Below are 19027 nucleotides of genomic sequence, written 5' to 3'. Positions count from 1 at the left end.
GAAAGATGTGATTTATGACCATTTCCCACACTTAATGGGAAATGTTGCAGCATTCCTATGGTCATGTGATCAAAATTCAGACTCTTGGAAACTGGAACGTACTGAAGACAGTTGCAATGTCCATGAATCCTTTTTGTGACCATCTGACAAGCAAAGTGAATCGGGAAGCCAGGTGCCCTTTACAGCTGTGTTACTGACTTAATAACTGCAGTGATTCAACTGTGGCAAGAATGGTCATAAAAAGGGGCAAAACGTAACAACTGTCTCACTTAGCAATGGAAATTTGGGGTTCAATTGAGGTCACAAGTAGAGGACTACCTGCATACCAGTATAATCGGAAGGGTTTAGCACCCTTCAGATAAAAGAGGTTAAAAAGAGGCATACTGGACAAATAGAGAATGTCCAAGGGAACATCTTGATAAATTTTTTTTTTACATACTCAGTAAATGCCCACAATGTTAATTACACAAATGTGTATTTATTTACTCTTGCAGGTTCTATGAGTAAAACTTTTTGTTCCTTCAAAAAAAAAGTGTATTAGTCATACTAAAGAGCAACACGATCACTGGCACATTGAGTGTTTGACTTCATAAACTGTTGGTGTAAGCTGACATGGTACTCACAGTATCAGATATGCCCTTCCAAATCTGAATACATCATTGGTTTTAGCTCTATGTGCCTATGCCTGCTCTGAATGCGTAGATATGTTTGAGTTGATCTTCCATCCTTTTGAGCTTCTAGAAATAGAGATGAAAAGAGGTGAATCAAGAATCACTTTGCGGTGGGCCAAGGGAACTTAAAAGATACTTTAAAAAAAAACATGCTCAGGCACTTTGGATGCAGAGGATCTTATAAATTCTATCTAGTTTTAATTTTCACCTCGCCTCAATCATCCTACATGAAGTTGTGAACACACGTTCTGAGCTTTCCTAAGGCGGAAGAAGAATGCTGCTTTAGGCTGATTAACTGGTTACGGACTGACAATAACTTTTGAGAACGTCTAAAGTTGGCGTCTACCAGGACCATCTCTAAGAAGAGGGCCGAAGACATAATGTTATGGTGATTCTGGCAACTTCTTGCCAGAAGGTTTCAACAGTATTTTTGCGCTGGCTTTTCTGTAATCCCTGCCTAACGGATGAGAAAAAGCTTGTCTTGGGGTACATTAATGACCTTATAGGATAACTTTATGAAATAAGTGGTATGTGTTCAGTTCAGTGTGGGAGTTTCAAAGTTGACACTGCAAAAAAACAACAACAAACAAACCACCACAAGTCATTGTGATTTTTTTTAAAAAAAAATTATAAACTTTATTAACAAATAAATAAAACACGCACAAAACATATATAACAAAGCACAACAAAAAAAAGTACATTATACAATAAAACAATTATATATATTCAATCATTTGAAGCGTCTGTTTCGTAGTGATGTATCCAATTACACAGTTATACATATTCCCATAAATCTTAACTCACTGATTCCTTTTTACCTCTTTATCCTCTCCTCTCTTCTACTCTCTAAGACTTCTTTTTTTTTATTCTGTATATTACCTTCACTTTCTGAGATTCTCTCTAAATGTTTTACTGCCCATAAGGAGGTGGTTACACACAAGGAATTTGTCTTGGTGCATATGCTCTCAGTGTACATAAAAGATACGTTCATCAAGAATCATAAGGTACAACACTTAATGATAGTCATAGGGTACAAATAAGCAATCAGGAAACAATATCAATATAAATCGTAAGGATACCAGCAACAAAGTTACAGTCATACAGTCATAAGTGGGAGGAGATGAGTGGTGGGAACGATGAGAAGATTAATAGTAGTGCAGACTTAGTGAATAGTTTGACAGTGTTGAGGAATTATTTGTTTAGCAGAGTGATGGCGTTCGGGAAAAAACTGTTCTTGTGTCTAGTTGTCTTGGTGTGCAGTGCTCTATAGCGTCTTTTGAGGGTAGGAGTTGAAACAATTTATGTCCAGGATGTGAGGGGGTCTGTAAATATTTTCACAGCCCTCTTTTTGACTCGTGCAGTATACAGGTCCTCAAGGGAAGGCAGGTTGGTAGCCATTGTTTTTTCTGCAGTTCTAATTATCCTCTGAAGTCTCTGTCTGTCTTGTTTCCATCTGTTGCTTCTTGTCCTGCCCTCAGGCGCTTTGGAGAATAGCTTGACTCCCACTTCTTTGTGGCAGTGTTCATCTTGTATTTGTTTTTTTTCAGTTTTGATCCTAATTATCTTTCCCCCCCCTTTTTCCTAATCCTGTTGGCCAAGACTTCCAGTGCAATTACAAAGAGCAATGGAAAGAGTAGACACCCTTGCTTGAGGCTTTGCTAATTGAAAAGCTCTCAGAAAACGTTTGGCTTTGATTGCCGGTATCTGAATAGGAACTCGGCATGTTCCAACATTTGTTAAACATAATGAGCAAATGGGCACTGTAGATTTCTAATCTTTCAAATGATTTTTTTAAAAAAAAATAGTTTCATGATATCAAATTAACAGAAACCTTAGTCCTTCACTTATGACCACAATTGAGCCCCAAATTGCTGTTGCTTAGTGTGAATTTTGTGTGAATTTCGCCCCATTTTTTTTGCCCCATTTGTTAAGTCAATCATGGCAGTTGCTAAGTTAGGAACACGGTTGTTAAATGAATCTGACGTCCCCATTGACGTTGCTTGTCAGAAGATGGAAAAAGATGATCACACACCAAAGTTATAAATATGATTCAGTGGCTCAACGCTGCAAGGGGTATAAGTATGAAAAATGGCCATAAGTCACTTTTTTCAGTGTCGTTACAACTTTGAATGTCACTAAATGAACTCTTGTAAGCTGAGGACTACATGTATGTGATTTACCCATGTAAACTGTGTGATGTAACAGTTTATATGGGTAAAATAAAAGAAAAAATAAAGAAAAGAAAAATATGAAGTTGGAGGAAATAGTAAATGATAACGTGGATAAGATAAGCAGCCTTTTTCATGACCTGAGGGAGATGAGGAGAAAGTGGTTTGGATGAAGACAAAAACAGAATTTTAATTAATTTAGTTAGATTTTAAAATATTACCCTGATGATGTCCTCTAAACTTCCCTGTTTTGTTTCTCTCAAAATTACATGTTATCAGCAAATTTTGGAGGGTTAAGTCTCAGCAAACAAATCTGATTTTAAGCCCTTTTGCAAAGTTTCATAAAGTTTGAAATATTTTATTTCATATTATGTATTATCCATTAATTAAATGTCCATTGTTGTTCCATTGGAGAAGGATGATTAAGATACAAAAAGACATACTAAAAAGAAAGCGCTGAAAAATGTTTTCATTAACCGTTATTAACTATATTATTTAGCTATCGGTTTATATGAAATACCTATATAACGCTTGTCATTTATAAGCATAATTAACATTCATTGGATTACAATAAAATGCAACATAAGAAAACAGACCATACAACAGAAATCAAAATTAATTTGGCCATTCTATCTTGGGCTCTTAAATGTAACCTTTACTGTAGGTGAATTTAGCAAGTATTCAAATTATTTCCAAGGAGCTATAATGGTTATGGAAATTCTCAATCATCCAAATCATGACTGTGGCAAAGGCCCTTTTTCCAAAAGGCAACTAGACTTTCTTGGACTTTTTCTTTGAGAATATTTTGCTTCTCATCCAAGAAGCTCCTCATCCAAGAACTGAAGAAAGTTCTTGGATGAGAAGTGCAACATTTTCAAAGGAAAACACCCAAAAAAGGCCAGTGGCCTTTTGGAGAAAAACACTTTGGGAACGAGGAGCTATAATTTTGCAAGTTCTATCAAAATCACAACTTGCTTTTTGATTACAACGCCAACTTTGATACTCCCACACTAAATTGAATAATCCGATTAAGTTAAAGGTCACCACACACATTGGAAGAGAGAGTCATCCAAGAAAGAATGAGTTAACCCCTTTGCTTCTATGATGTTTCAGAATAGCCCCAGACAAACCTTTTCTCCTCTTGGGCAGGTTACCGCTAGAGCCAATCCCCAAGAAATCACCAACAACATCATGTCTTTAGCCCAACTCCCAGAAGATAGCCTTGGTAGACATCATACTCAACATATGCCAAAATTACTATGAGGCAGTGACCCCAACACAGCAGTTGTCTTCTGGCTCCCAATAGTGCCTTAGAGAAGCTCAGAAAAGATGTGTACAACTGCGTGCCCCTAAGATGCCCCAGGATGATCGAGGCCATGTGAAAATTAATTTAAGAACAAATCTGCATCCACGTTTTCTTCACTTAGCTTAGACACGTTTTCTTCACTTAGCTTAGGTTCCCGTAGGCACACCCAGAATGGTTTTTCTTTCACCTCTTTCCACCTCTTCTTCTATAAGCTGAAAAGATGAAGATCAACTCAGACATTTCTAAGCCTCCCCAGCAGGTATGGTCACATGGAACTAAAACCAAGCATGTGTTCATATTTGACAGGGCATGCTTGAAATCTGCCTTGGTCTCTTTCAGAGAGATGGGCAAGTGTGTTCAGAATAGCTTGCAAGCTGGGCTCCATTGTCAGTCTGCCAGCAACTCTTAGCAATGAGGTAGATTTTCTCCTTGATGATCTGTCCACAGTCCGATCCTTTCAGGTCTTCCAACAATGTATTCTCTGCCAATGTAACTGAGTCCATCCACTTGGCTGCTAGTCATCCTCTTCTCTCTCCTTCTACCTTTCCCAGAATTAAAGCTTTGTCTAGAAAGCTAGATTTTGGTGTAAAGTAAGATAATTTGACCCTGGACACGTAGCCCTTTTTTGCATATTTGAATGGACAACCATTTGTCCAGAATGGTATAGGGCCGTGATGGCGAACCTATGGCATGCATGCCGGAAGTGGCACACAGAGCCATGGCATGTGCGGTGTTGCCCATCCCCCTTCGGGGTTTCTGGTGCATGCATGTGCGCTGGCATGTGCGTATAAGGATCAGCTGGCCTTCACACGTGCGGCAGTGTCAGAAAACAGAAGATCAGCTGGCCAGCTGATCGTCGCACACACATATGTGCCAGTAACCAGAAGACTAGCTGTCTGGTGCACATGCGTGTGCCGGAAACCGGAAGTTCATTTTCCAATGCACGCATGCCCACTGGGCAGCTCCTCTTAGTGTGTGTATGCACTGGCTATGCCGTCGACACCTGCATGCAACTCCCTTGCCAGCCAGGAGTGCTGCCGCCAGTCATTCCCAAGCACCCGCCTGCCTGCCTCACCACCACCGCTACCGCCAGGAACGATTCCAAAGCCGCACTGCCCAGGATCCAGGTGGGCTGCTGCAGGAGGAGGCCAGGTATGGTTGGCATGGCTGGATGCTGTCCGGAGTGCGAGGCTGGCAGGAGGAGGAGGAGCCGCCGCTGCTTCTGCAAAGAGGCAGCAGCAGTGGCAGGCCGTTCGTGCCAACAGAGGTTGGTGCAGGAGGCTTTCCAGGCCCAAAACGGGGTGAGGGGGCTGGGTGCATATGCAGGGGTACACGCAGCATGGTGCGGGGTGCATGTGTGGGGGGCAGGCATGCACAGGGGGCGTGCATTGCATTATGGGTGCCGACGCGCGGGCACTTTTGGCACACGACAACAAAAAGGTTAGCCATCACTGTCCTAAGAGATGGGTGGGTGTTAACTTCCTACAACACACAAAAACTCATGGTTGTAGGGGGCCGCAGTGACTCACGTGGTAAGACACTGAGCCTGTGCTCCACTGAAGTCGGCAGGTGGATGGATTTGCCAATTGGTTTGAAAGCTTTTCTTTAGTGCAGATAAAGAAATAAAAGAATGTTTAGGTTGAAAATAGCAAGAGGAACAACTACTTAGAAAACAAAATCCCCACTACAAGACCTGACAGAACTCTGTAGGTGTTGGCCAAATCCCTCTTTTCTTATTTCTTTCAGAAGTTGTATTGTCTTTCTGACACAGCAGCCAACCAATTTATATAACATGGGAGGAGGGACGGAGAAAGAAGTGAGTTGCGACAAAATTTAAGGAAGTACAGGAAGTTGTTTCTTGGTTAGCCTGGGCTGTCAAGAGAGATGGAACAACTGAATCCACAGAGCGTTCTGGTGACCGGTTCCAATCGGGGACTTGGCTTGGAGCTGGTCAGGCAGCTGGTACAGAAGAGTAACCCCCCAAAATGGATCTTTGCCACTTGCCGGGACCCGGCTGGACCCCGTGCTCAGGTAAGTCACAGGGTGGACTCTGTTACGAGATAGAAGTTCACTCGCAATCTCAATAGTTTAATATTGAAATCAGTAGCCATCAGCTTGAGTACCTTAAACTGTGTGGAAAGATTTATTTTTTCTTTAAGGGCAATTCAATTATCTCCTAGCTTAGGGATGGGAAACGATGGCTCTTAAGACTATGTCACTATACTTCTCCGCCCCCCTCCCCCAAGTTTTATTTATTTTATTTATAATACTTTTCATCTCCATCGATTAGTGTGTGAACTGGGTACAGTTATTTGAAAATTCATAGTTCACATACTTGTTGTTGTATTCATTACAATAACATTGATAATATAACTCTATATCAAGATAATTTACAATAGTACATAACATCATCATCATAAACTTCTCTCCATAGTAACATTTTCTCTTCTTATATCTCCTCTTTCCTAACTTCTGTTTCTCTTCTCTAGCCATTGATAAAATACATCCCATGTCAGAAAATATTCAGTTTCTTCTCTGTCCTTAATAATAAGCGTTAATTTGTCCATTTCTATGCATTCCATTATTTTCTGAATCACCCTCTCATCTGACAGGATCTCCTCACACTTCTATTGTTGCTCAAAAACAATCCTAGCCGCAGTCAGTACATGTAAAATCAAATATGTAGTCTTTTTGTCGTATTTTTCCAGTAGGATGCCCAACAAAAATGCCTCTGGTCTCAATTCAAAAGGCTTCTTTGTCATTTTTTCCAGCCAGATATGTATTTTCGACCAATATTTTTTAGTTTTGGGACATGCCCACCACATGTGGTAGTATGAACCCAGTGTTTGGTTACATTTCCAACATTTGACTGATCTGTCTGATCTTATACATTTTAGCCAAACTTGCCGGTGTGAAGTGCCATCTATAAAACATTTTATACATATATTCTTTATATGCGTCTCACTATTCTTGAACTTCCTTTAAGGAAAGTGATTATTTTTCAGTTCTTCATCCACTTCTGAGCCTTTGGGAAACAGTGGACAATATTACCAGAGTTGCTCTCAAGAAGGGCTTCCCTGAGGTCTTAAGCTCATGCTTGTATCACAAGCAGTTTTACCAGGGGTGAAATCTACTTTCCTTCCCTACTGGTTCGGAAGTGCGCGCTCCGTGTCATGTGCGATTTTGGACCCTCTGCACATGCACAAAGCCTTTGCGCATGTGCAGAAGGTAAAAAAAGGTTACTTCCTGGTTAAAACCAGGAAGTAATGACGACTGGTTGGATGGGCGGAGCCTCGCACTGCCGCTGCTACCAGTTCTCCAAACCACCTGCCGCTACCGGTTTGATCGAACCAGTCCGAACCGGTAGCATTTCACCCCTGAGTTTTACCTGCTCTATTTCTTTCTGTTCAGCTCTTCCTCAATTTGCCTTCAAATTTTCTAAGCATCAGACCCATTTTATTCCTTAAATTTTCCTCATTTCAGCAAGCAAAGTGTTATCACCAGCATGAAACTACTGGTGTTTCTTGTAGCCTCACCTAGCCTCTCTTATGATATTTTCTTCAGATAAATGGTTTGCTGGTCTCTGTATTCTTTAGCACGGGTCGTGTTTTGGCAACTATGGTATCCTTGGGTTGATACAAACCTCTTCACAATTTCAAGAAGAAGAAAAAAATCTCTGAAGGGGATAGAAAACTATTCTAACATGAAATCTGCTGACTAATCACCCACACTGCAGTTTCCACTAATTTCCTCTTCCTCACTGACTTTCCTCCAGATTTTGCACATACGAAGATGTGGTAAGATATGAAAAAAAGAAGTTGCAGAAACACATTTGCAGAAGTTAGCTATCAAGGAAAAGGCACTAAGTTTGTGGTTTTTTCCCCCCCTTTCAGGACCTGAAGAATTTGGCTGCTGAACACCCGCAAATTGTCATCATTGCATTGGGTACGTGCCCTGAAAATCTCTTTGGTTCTTCATTATGTGTGTCCAATCACACTTGGCCAATAAAGAATATTCTATATTCTATTAGCTGGGAGATTAAAGAATTGAAAGGCATTGATTCCATGCACCCACATCATAGCTGATGAACATTGTCCGGTATTCTAATTGGATATCTAACCTGAATTCCAAAACCAGACAAAGAAACATCCTGCTTGGTAGATGCATTGGAAGTATACCGTGTTTCCCCAAAAATAAGACTCTGTCTTATATTTTTTTGAACCCTGAAATAAGCGCTTGGCCTTGTTGCCATGCGCTCAAAAGCCCAATTTGGCTTATTATCAGGGAATGTCTTATTTTGGGGGAAACAGGGTAATATCCCACATTGTTGCATTCCGTATCAGAACAACACAATCAGAGTGCACTTACCAAAACAAATAAATATATCTTAAATACGTCATGGCTTCACACAATGCTTTATCCCATCTGTACTTTAATGAAACAATTGAGCTAAGATATTGTTTTGGTTTCGTGAAGAAACCCTGCACGTTTCAAAACCATCGGTTGGACTACATGCAGGGGTGAAATGCTCCCGGTTCGGACCGGATCGGGTGATCCAGTAGTGATTGTGGCAGGTGGTTCGGAGAACTGGTAGCGATGGCGGTGTGAGGCTCCGCCCACCCACCCGGATAGGTTGTAAAAAAATGCTTTAAAAAGTAAAAAAAAAAGTTGGCCACACCCACCCAGTCACTTTTTTTTTAAATTTGATTTATATGCCGCCCTTCTCCGGAGACTCAGGGTGGCTTACAAGGCGTTAAGCAATAGCCTTCATACTTTTGTATATTTATACAAAGTCAGCTTATTGCCCCCACAAACTGGGTCCTCATTTAACCTACCTTAGAAAGGATGGAAGGCTGAGTCAACCTTGAGCCTGGAAAGATTTGAACCTGCAGAAATTGCAGGCAGCTGTGTTAATAACAGGGTGCATTAAACCACTGTACTACTTACCCCACCACCACCAAGCCACACCCACAGAACCGGTAATAACAAATTTTACATTTCACCACTGACTATATGCCTCTACAATCTTAAGACTAATGTAATTTTGTTAAAAAAAAGAAAGAAAGAAAGAAAGAAAAAGAAAGAAAGAAAGAAAGAAAGAAAGAAAGAAAGAAAGGAAAAATGTAATATGCACAAAATACAGAATACATTTATTTGACTATAGTTCGGTATGCAAAGCTGGATACCCAATAACACACACATTTATTTCCCACTGTAGACACGGACGATCCATCCAGTGTCAAGGCTGCCGCAGCCAAAGTTACAGCATGCCTGAATGGAGCTGGATTGAACCTCCTGATTAATAATGCAGGGATTCTCAATGTGAGCAGTTTGGAGACTGAAACACCTGAGAACATGGCTGAAACCTACAAAACCAATGTGATTGGGCCTATGGTAGTTGTCCAGGTAAGGGAACCTCGTGGTCCTTTCCCCTTTGAGTTGAAAGAATGTTTAGAGGCAGCCTTCCATATAACAATATTCATAGACTGGAATAGGCATAGCAACAGGTCAGCCAATGGGAACTGTTTGGATAGACATGGCAACAGGTCAGCCAATGGGGAGTGTTTGGATAGACATGGCAACAGGTCAGCCAATGGGAACTGTTTGGATAGACATGGCAACAGGTCAGCCAATGGGAACTGTTTGGATAGACATGGCAACAGGTCAGCCAATGGGAACTGTTTGGATGGACATGGCAACAGGTCAGCCAATAGGGACTGTTTGGATAGACATGGCAACAGGTCAGCCAATGGGGACTGTTTGGATAGACATGGCAACAGGTCAGCCAATGGGAACTGTTTGGATAGACATGGCAACAGGTCAGCCAATGGGGAGTGTTTGGATAGACATGGTAACAGGTCAGCCAATAGGGACTGTTTGAATAGACATGGCAACAGGTCAGCCAATGGGGACTGTTTGAATAGACATGGCAACAGGTCAGCCAATGGGGACTGTCTGGATAGACATGGCAACAGGTCAGCCAATGGGAACTGTTTGGATAGACATGGCAACAGGTCAGCCAATGGGGAGTGTTTGGATAGACATGGCAACAGGTCAGCCAATGGGGACTGTTTGAATAGACATGGCAACAGGTCAGCCAATGGGAACTGTTTGGATAGACATGGCAACAGGTCAGCCAATGGGAACTGTTTGGATAGACATGGCAGCAGGTCAGCCAATGGGGACTGTTTGGATAGACATGGCAACAGGTCAGCCAATGGGAACTGTTTGGATAGACATGGCAACAGGTCAGCCAATGGGAACTGTTTGGATAGACATGGCAACAGGTCAGCCAATGGGAACTGTTTGGATAGACATGGCAACAGGTCAGCCAATGGGAACTGTTTGGATAGACATGGCAACAGGTCAGCCAATGGGAACTGTTTGGATAGACATGGCAACAGGTCAGCCAATGGGGAGTGTTTGGATAGACATGGTAACAGGTCAGCCAATAGGGACTGTTTGAATAGACATGGCAACAGGTCAGCCAATGGGGACTGTTTGAATAGACATGGCAACAGGTCAGCCAATGGGTACTGTTTGGGAAACTGAAACATAGTATTTTTTTTTATTTTTTTGAAAAATTTTTATTTTTAAACAAAACTTAAAACATAAAACAATTGTCATCCATTACAATTACAGAAAGTGTATTGATCGGTTACGAATCTTTTGTGCTTAATCCTCTATCCCACATTTTTTTATTTAACAGTTTATTACATTATTATTCTCCTTTACCAATTATTTAACAGTAAATTATCCTCTATAAGGGGGGAAAAAACCCTTTATATATTTTATTACCTTATCCATTTCATTTCATATTTCATTTCCATTCTTTCTTGTCTAACCATTGATAAAATAAATCCCATATCAAATAATATTGTTTATCTTCTTGTTCCCTAATTTCAAATGTCAATTTACTCATTTCAGCACACTCCAAAATTTTCTTGATAACGTCGTCATCCGTGGGTATCTTCTCACCTTTCCAGTTTCTAGCAAATACAATTCTAGCTGCCGTTAAAACATTCACAATTAAATATCTCATTTCTCTATTATATATTTCTGGTAAAATCCCCAATAAAAATATCTCTGGTTTAAAGTCAATATGTGAAACATAGCATTCGTTTGTATGGGGCCGTAAGAGACAGTTTGGAGTCTGGGCGTGGCTTAGACTTGCTGAACTGTATATAAGAGTTGGTTTGGCCTCTGTAATGGCTGCCTCTGTACAATATATTAGCCTCTGTATCTCTCTACAAAGAGATACGTCCACGCCTTGCCTCTCTGCTCAAATAATCCCCTTGCAGATTTGTGGCTTTAAGAATGGATTCTGAACTCTTTGAACTCTTTCAGAATGGGATATCAAGACCTGAATAAAAATTTTGCCCCGCTAGCCAAGCAGACTATAATAAGACTGGATAGACTATGAATATATTATGGACGACAATTGTGCAGATTTGAACAGGGATGTGTTAAATGGGTTCAATCTGATTAGACTACAGCACAATCCTGAAATTTCCTGATGAACAATTAGTAAATCTTTAGGGCCCTGGTGGCAAACCCATGGCAAGTGTGCCAGAGGTGGCTCACAGAGCCCTCTCTGTGGGCACATGTGCTGTCGCCCCAGCCTAACTCCATCGGGTTTCTCCAGGGTAGAGGGGGAAGAGAGAGAGAGAAAGGGAGAGAGGGAGGGAAAGAGAGAAAGAGACAGAGAAAGAGAAAGAGAGAAAAACAGAGAAAGAAAGAGAGAGGGGATGAAGAAAGAGAGGGTGAGGGAAAGAGAAATGGTATTACAAAAGTTTTTATTTTTTATTGTTGCTAAACGTAATATTTCAAAAGGAGAAAAAAAATGAAGGGGCATCTTAGAACAATTAGCTGAACTCTGCCTTGTTTATCATTATTTTAGGTAGTAAAACCTCCGTATTCAGGTTAAATTGCCGTGTTGGCACTTCGCGATAAATAAATGGGTTTTGGGTTGAAGTTTGGGCCCTCGGTCTCTAAAAGGTTCGCCATCACTGCTTTAGGGAATTGGGAATCACATTGGGAATGGAAAATCCCAACCCTCCTTACAAAAGGTTTGACTGGCCTTCTTTTGTTCCTTTCATCCTCCAGGTGTTCCTTCCTTTGCTGAGGAAAGCAGCTCAAGAAAGTCCCCTGAAAGGCATGAGCTGCAGCAAAGCAGCCATCGTCAACATTTCTAGTGAAGGAGGTTCCATCACAAATGTCCTTGAATGGCAGAAAGGCCACGTCATTGCTTATCGCTGTAGTAAGGTACAGATGAACCCATGATCAGAGAATGCCAATTCTGTTGTTAGCATAAGTAGGAGAAGGAGAGTATGCTTGAATTTTATATCCATCTTCCCACCATAACTGTCAGTGTTGTTTCATCAGAAGCGTCTACCGAGAATTAATCACTTGCTGTCTTAATGATGCTGAATATGGTTAGCACAAGCCATTGGAAACCAGGCGGATTTCTGTTTTGGAGTGTTGCAGCAAACTGGATACCATGTCCATTGAGTTTCACCTTAGAGCAATGTTTCTCAACCTTGACAACTTCACGATGTGTGGGCTTCAATCTCCAGAATTGAAGGAATTTGGAGGAATTGAACTCTATATTATACATGGCAAAGTTGAAAAGCACTGCCCTAATGTGCCAACTACCACATATTTTTTGGATTATAAAACACACTTTTTTATCTCCCAAAAGGAGGTTGAAAATATCTCTGCGTTTTATAGACCAAATATTGCCAAAGCCCTACCTATCCTCTGGCTGTTTTTTTTGCCTCCGCACACCCCGTTTTCGAGGCTTTTTTTGGCCATTTTTTCCAGAAAAAACAGCCTGAAAAAAGCCGAAAAAACAGGCCGAAAAAAGCTGAAAAAACGGCCCGAAAAAAGCCTTGAAAATGGGCCAAAAAAAGCCTCAAAAATAGGCTAAAAAGCCTAGAAAACAGGCAGAAAAAAGCCTTGAGAATGGGCTGGAAAAAGGCTGGAAAAGGCCCCCCAAAAAGACCTGGAAATGGGGGGCGCGGAGGCCAAAATCTTTTTGTTGTTGTTGATTTCCTCTTCTAATTTAGGTGCGTTTTATAGTCAGGTGCGTCTTACAATCCGAAAAATATGGTAGGCCCTTGGAAACATCTATCAAAAACCGAGCCTCTGAATGCCTGCTGATCTAGTTCATAGCCAGGCAGAGAGGGCCAAAGTCTCAACCAATCATTATTATTATTATAATCATTATTATGGTATATGATGGTTTGCCTCATAGAGAATGGTAAAAATAATATAAATCCATCGACAGAGATAAGGAGATCCTGTGAATATTTTCTTAAAATATTTTAAAAGAAATATTTGAACATTTCTATCAATAGCCATGGCCTACAGTCAAAGATAAGAGCATCAAACATCTTCACTGCCTGCCTCCCTGCCTCCTTCCTGCCAAGGAGCAAATGATCAATGGCAGGGGTGGGTTCTACTTACCTTTACTACTGGTTTGCAACGGGGCCGCACGCGTGCTTCTATGCATGCGCAGAAGCTTCCTGATGATAGCCAGGTCGGTAGGCGAAGCCTCCTGCCGGTTTTACTACCGGTTCTTGCGAACCGGTCCGAACCGGGGGCAACCCACCACTGGTCAATGGGGATAACTCTTCAAATTGCATTAGAGACAGACAGGCTTTGGAAGAAGAGTGCCTTCAGATGTGCTATCAAATATGATGTCAGGGTTCCAAGTAACACCCCCAATGAAATCAAACTCCCAAGGCTTGAAGTTCCTCAAAGCTAACTTTTATTAGAGATGTCATATTGGCACATCTGGTAAACCCCGAATCTGAGAGCTTCCGGGTTTTCCACACCCAAAAGAAAGTTCAAGACCTTGCCGACATCTCCCACATATCCACCACACATCCAATCAGTTACTGTCCAGAACAGAAGATACCTCCTCATTCTTCTCCACACAGCTCCAGGGCACCATGGCCTTGACTTTCTATAAAGAATTTTATTATGACTACGTATCTTCTTCCCTCTATGCAATCCCCCCTCTCAATTTCCCACAGTAGGATTTCTGGCAGGCCTGAAGCCTGAAGGCACAAAGGTAGAAAGATGGCTTCCAGGTCTGAAATATGATCTTTGGCGTAGCCACAAGCAGAACTCATTCCTTCCTTTAAGGGCAGAGAACATGCCCTGAGTAGCAGGTTCCATTGAAGTTTCGATTTTTTTTTCCTCCTGCCAATCAACACTGAATCACAACCAATAGGATTGGAGATGGGAAGAAGTGAGACAGACCGAAAAAACAGATCAGAAGGAGATGAAAGCACATCCTTCTCAACACAACACATGAATGTTTTGGTGTTCCGCAGGCTTGGGCATTCAACATATTGCCCAAGGCAGATTTTCAGTTAGAGAAACTGTCAGGGTATGTATGCTGTAAGATGATGGAAGTTTGTAAATGGAGGCAACTGAAAGCTGATGCAATGGGAATGAGGCAGCAGGATTATTGCCACTTTAAGAAACTGGGTAAGAAGCTGTCTATATAAGGGAAGCCATTAGAGGGTGTCTCCCTTCTCCTCATGTTCACTCTCGTCTTGTATCTCATTGCTCTCCTTGTGTCAGTAGCAGTATGATAAGATATTTAACAATATATAAGTCTGTAAATATTTAGCTGTATATTAACCACTGTTATTTATCTAAAGGCTTGTGTGCTGTGTACTGTGTTTTGCTCCTGGGTTTATCTCATAATACTAGTTACGCTGCCTAAACTCTGACAGAAGCTAACTTGAAACGTGGTGGCATCTTACAGCATTCAGATGGAAGCATTCATTCTATCTTGGGGCTGCCCTTGGGATGTGTCCGGAGGTTTCAGCTAGTCCAAAATGCAGCCACATGGGTAGTTACGGGGGCGTCTAGATACTCCCGTGTAACACCTCTCCTGCATGAGCTGCACTGGCTACCGGTGGCACTCCAGATACGTTTCAAAGTGCTGGTGCTCACCTATAAAGCCCTTCATGGCTTAGGCCCGGGGTACTTGCAGGACCATCTCTAGCCGTTCTCCCATCGTCCTGTGCGCTCTCACAGAGTCGGCCTCCTCAGGGTGCCGTCGGCCAAACAATGTCGGCTGACAACCCCCAGGGGGAGGGCGTTCTCTGTGGGAGCCCTGACCCTCTGGAATGGATTGCCCACTGAGCTCAGGACAGCCCCCGACCTTCTTTCCTTCCGCCGCGAGCTGAAGACGTGGCTCTTCCGCCAATTAAACTGATCCGTTTGGGGGTACACTGGTATAATTTTAAATCGTTTTTTAACTGGGTTATTGATTTTAATTTTGTATTGTATTGTGATTTGTATTGAAGTTGTCATTTTGTAAGCCGCCTTGAGTCCCTAGGGAGAAAGGCGGCATATAAATCACAATAAATAAATAAATAAATCTTCTCCTTCCCTCTCTCCCTCACAGTCTGCTCTGAATATGCTCTCTAAATGCCAGTCCTTGTATCTTGCCAAAGATGAGATCTTGTGCATTGCGTTGCATCCTGGATGGGTACAGACTGACATGGGAAATAAAGTGGTAAGTGAATTGGGGTGGGGGGGATCCCAAATTTTATAGAGTGGACAAGAAGCAAAGTCAGACAAAATTAGCTGGGCTAGATATGGAGTATTGCAAACAGGGGTGGGCTGCTGGGGGTTCGCAGGGGTTCGTAGGGGTTCGCAGGGGTTCGGGAGAACCTCTAGCTAAGATTCTGTGCAGTTCGGAGAACCTCCAAATCCCACTCCTGGCTGGAGGGAATGGGGAGGGAATGGGGATTTTGCAGATCCTTCCCCTGCCACGCCCACCAAGCCACATCAAGCCACACCCACAGAACCAGTAGTAAACAAATTTGAATTTCACCACTGGATGGGGGCAACATAATTATTATTGTGCTGATGGTCATTCTCAAAAGTCAACAAACAGGACTCTCTTCCAAAACCCATCCTGGTTCTTCTTCAGAAATATCTGTCCTCTGATATAACATCAGGACCAATAACATTTCCTTGTAAATACATCTTGGGGAGATACACACACACACACACACATTAAACTATTGAGCTACGGTGGTGCAATGGTTAGAGTGCAGTACTGCAGGCTATTTCTTTTGCCTGCCAGCTGCCTTCAATTTGGCGGTTCAAATCTCACCAGGCTCAAGGTTGACTCGGCCCTCCATCCTTCCGAGGTGGGTAAAATGAGGACCCAGATTGTTGGGGGCAATAGGCTGATTCTGTAAAACCGCTTAGAGAGGGCTGTAAAGCACTGTATGTCAAGTTTCCGAAAGATGCCCTAATTAATTCATGAGCCACGATCCAAACTTCAAAGAAAATATATTCATTTATTAGGAGCAACATTCCGGCAATACTCGGATGCAGTTAGGACTGATCCCACGTAGATTTACGTTCCCCTATGACCCTGTCTCTCCCCTCCTCTCTGGCCATGTCATAAATCACATTCTCCAATTACCCACTTTGGCTGGCTATGAAACCTAACACCCTCCTTCTGATTGCGGTCAGAAAAAATGTATGGAATTCACTTCAGTTCTCCCTCCCTCCTGCTCATGGCAACTTGAAAGCTTTGCAAGTTGACATTATAAAGCGGTATATAAGTCTTAAGTGCTTATTGCTACTGCCTTCAATTTTCCTTCTTAAAGCTGGCTTCCCACCATCTTCTGGAGATTGGAATGTGCATAACAAAGTTTGGTCAAAATAAATTTTCCGGTTTTGATGTCCCTGGCTGTTAATGAAAGTCGTTCTCGGTTGACGTTACCTAGTCTTTTCATCTTTTTTTTTTTGCAATGAACTTCCTTCATCCCTTTCCTGTTTTTTTTTCTCCCCCCAGGGAAAAGCGCCACTGACACTGGAGCAGAGTTTGCAGGCTATTCTGCACACCCTTGGCCGTCTCTCTGAGGAAAACACTGGCACATTTGTTAACTGGGAAGGGAATCTTGTTCCCTGGTGAGGCAACCAAGAACCTGCTCCACTGTGTTGCAGGATGATGTTCTCATCGAAGGCAACGCAACTTTCTATCTTCTATCGATGCTCTCTACACGGTGCTCTTCTGCATGGGCTCCAAATCTCGCTCGCTTCAGCTAATCTATCTGGTGCCCGTAAAACCTTGCTAGGCCAGGCTCTATCAGGCTGCAGGACCCAATGATCTGTTTAGATATAGGTATTCCTCAACCTATGACCATAATTGACCCCAACGTTTATGTTGTTAAGTGAGAAATCTGCTAAGTTTTGCCCCATTTTACAACTTTTCTTGCCCCAGTTGTTATGTGAACCATTAAATTAGAAACACGGTTATTAAGTGAATCTGGCTTGCCTCCATTGACTTTGAAGGTCGCAAAAGGGGATTGTGTGACCCTCGGGATATTGCAATCGTCATAAATACGAACCAATTGTCAAGCATCTGAATGTAAATCATGTGGTCGTGGGGATACTGCTACGGTCATAAGTGTGGAAGAATGGTAGTAAATCCCTTTTTTTCAGCGCTGTTGTAACTTCGGACGGTCACTAAATGAACTGTTGTAAGTCAAAGACCTGTATTTCTAGCTTATTTTTTGGCTGCAAGGTGAATTTCAAAAGTTCCATAATGAGCTGGAAGACATCACTTACTTGGTACAGATTACAATGACCTTTGGAAGAGAAAATTATCCAGGAATATCATTATTGTTCTGTTTCATGATGTTTCAAAAGCTTTTGGGGCAAGCTTTTCCCCTTCCCTTAAGGCAGAAATTCCAAAAAAGCCAGCACAAAAATACCGCTGGAACCAATTCCAAAAATTGCCGGAATCACTACAACGTCATGTCTTCAGCCCCATTCTAGAAGATGGCCTTGGTAGACACCACACTCAATGTTCTTTAAGTTACTGCCGGCCAAGCCAAAGGAACATTCTTTTTCTGCATTTCATTAATGTCTTAGTCAAGAGAAGAAAACATGTCACAACTTCATGTATCTGTATGAAAATTAAGTGAAAATTTAAAAATCGTCTGCATTCAAATTACTTGGCTACATTATTTTTCAGTATCTTAATATCCTGTAGGACAATGTTCCCCAACCTTTCCTGGTTGATGACCTGGTGCTTGGGGAGATGTATTTTGTGTGAGGGGCAGGCGGGTGCACCCGCTGCTCGCGTGGCCCGGTTCTGAAAGGGCCGCAGCCTCGTAGTAGGCTGCAACTCAGGGACCTGCTGTAGGATCACAAAGAGTCATTCCTGTTTCATCTCCTTTGAACTCTTCTTCTCCCAGAAATTCTTTAACACATTAAGAGTTGGAAGGGACCTTGTAGGTCTTGTAGTCCAACCAGAGGTGGGTTTCAGCAGGTTCTGACCAGTTCTGGAGAACTGGTAGCGGAAATTTTGAGTAGTTCGGAGAACCGGTAAATACCACCTCTGACTGGCCCCACCCCCATCTATTCTCTGCCTCCCGAGTCCCAGCTGATCAGGAGGAAATGGGGATTTTGCAGTAACCTTCCCCTGGAATGGGGAGGGAAGAGAGATTTTACAGTATCCTTCCCCTGGAGTGAGGTGGGAATGGAGATTTTACAGTATCCTTCCCCTGCCACGCCCACCAAGCACACCCACCAAGCCATGCCATGCCCACCAAGCCACACCCACAGAACCGGTAGTAAAAGAAATTTGAAACCCACCACTGAGTCCAACCCACCTCCCTCCACCCAACCAGGAGACCTTACACCATTTCTGACAAATGGCAGTCCAATCTCTTCTTGAAAACTTCCAGTGATGAAGCTCCCACAACTTCCAAAGGCAAGCTGTTCCATTGGTTGATTGTTTCTCACTGTCCGAAAATTTCTCCTTATTTCTAGGTAGAATCTCTCCTTGATCAGTTTCCATCCATTATTCCTCATCTGGCCTTCGGGTG

At 42.3% G+C, this 19027-nt stretch overlaps 1 protein-coding gene across 1 annotated transcript; it reads left to right on the top strand.

Moving 5' to 3' along the window:
- The first annotated feature begins 5891 nt into the window (after positions 1 to 5891).
- LOC117670542 (uncharacterized) lies at positions 5892 to 18150 on the top strand. Its single transcript, XM_034425787.3, has 6 exons — positions 5892 to 6176; positions 8039 to 8090; positions 9364 to 9551; positions 12252 to 12410; positions 15577 to 15687; positions 16987 to 18150. Exons 1-6 carry the CDS (start codon positions 6030 to 6032, stop codon positions 17104 to 17106), a joined length of 777 nt encoding a protein of 258 aa, XP_034281678.1. The 5' UTR covers positions 5892 to 6029; the 3' UTR covers positions 17107 to 18150.
- Positions 18151 to 19027: the final 877 nt, after the last annotated feature.

The sequence above is a fragment of the Pantherophis guttatus genome, chromosome 11, assembly GCF_059756535.1.
Source record: "Pantherophis guttatus breed Tessera chromosome 11, ASM5975653v1, whole genome shotgun sequence".
In the NCBI taxonomy this organism is placed as follows: Eukaryota; Metazoa; Chordata; class Lepidosauria; order Squamata; family Colubridae; genus Pantherophis; species Pantherophis guttatus.
This window is presented reverse-complemented; position numbering and strand designations above follow the sequence as displayed.

Excerpts from the sequence above, each read along its gene's own strand:
- LOC117670542 (XM_034425787.3), top strand. The coding sequence starts at position 6,030 with ATGGAACAACTGAATCCACAGAGCGTTCTGGTGACCGGTTCCAATCGG. Across the intron at positions 6,177-8,038 it reads CGGCTGGACCCCGTGCTCAG|GACCTGAAGAATTTGGCTGC; the intron begins GTAAGTCACAGG and ends CCCCCCTTTCAG. Across the intron at positions 9,552-12,251 it reads GGCCTATGGTAGTTGTCCAG|GTGTTCCTTCCTTTGCTGAG; the intron begins GTAAGGGAACCT and ends TTCATCCTCCAG.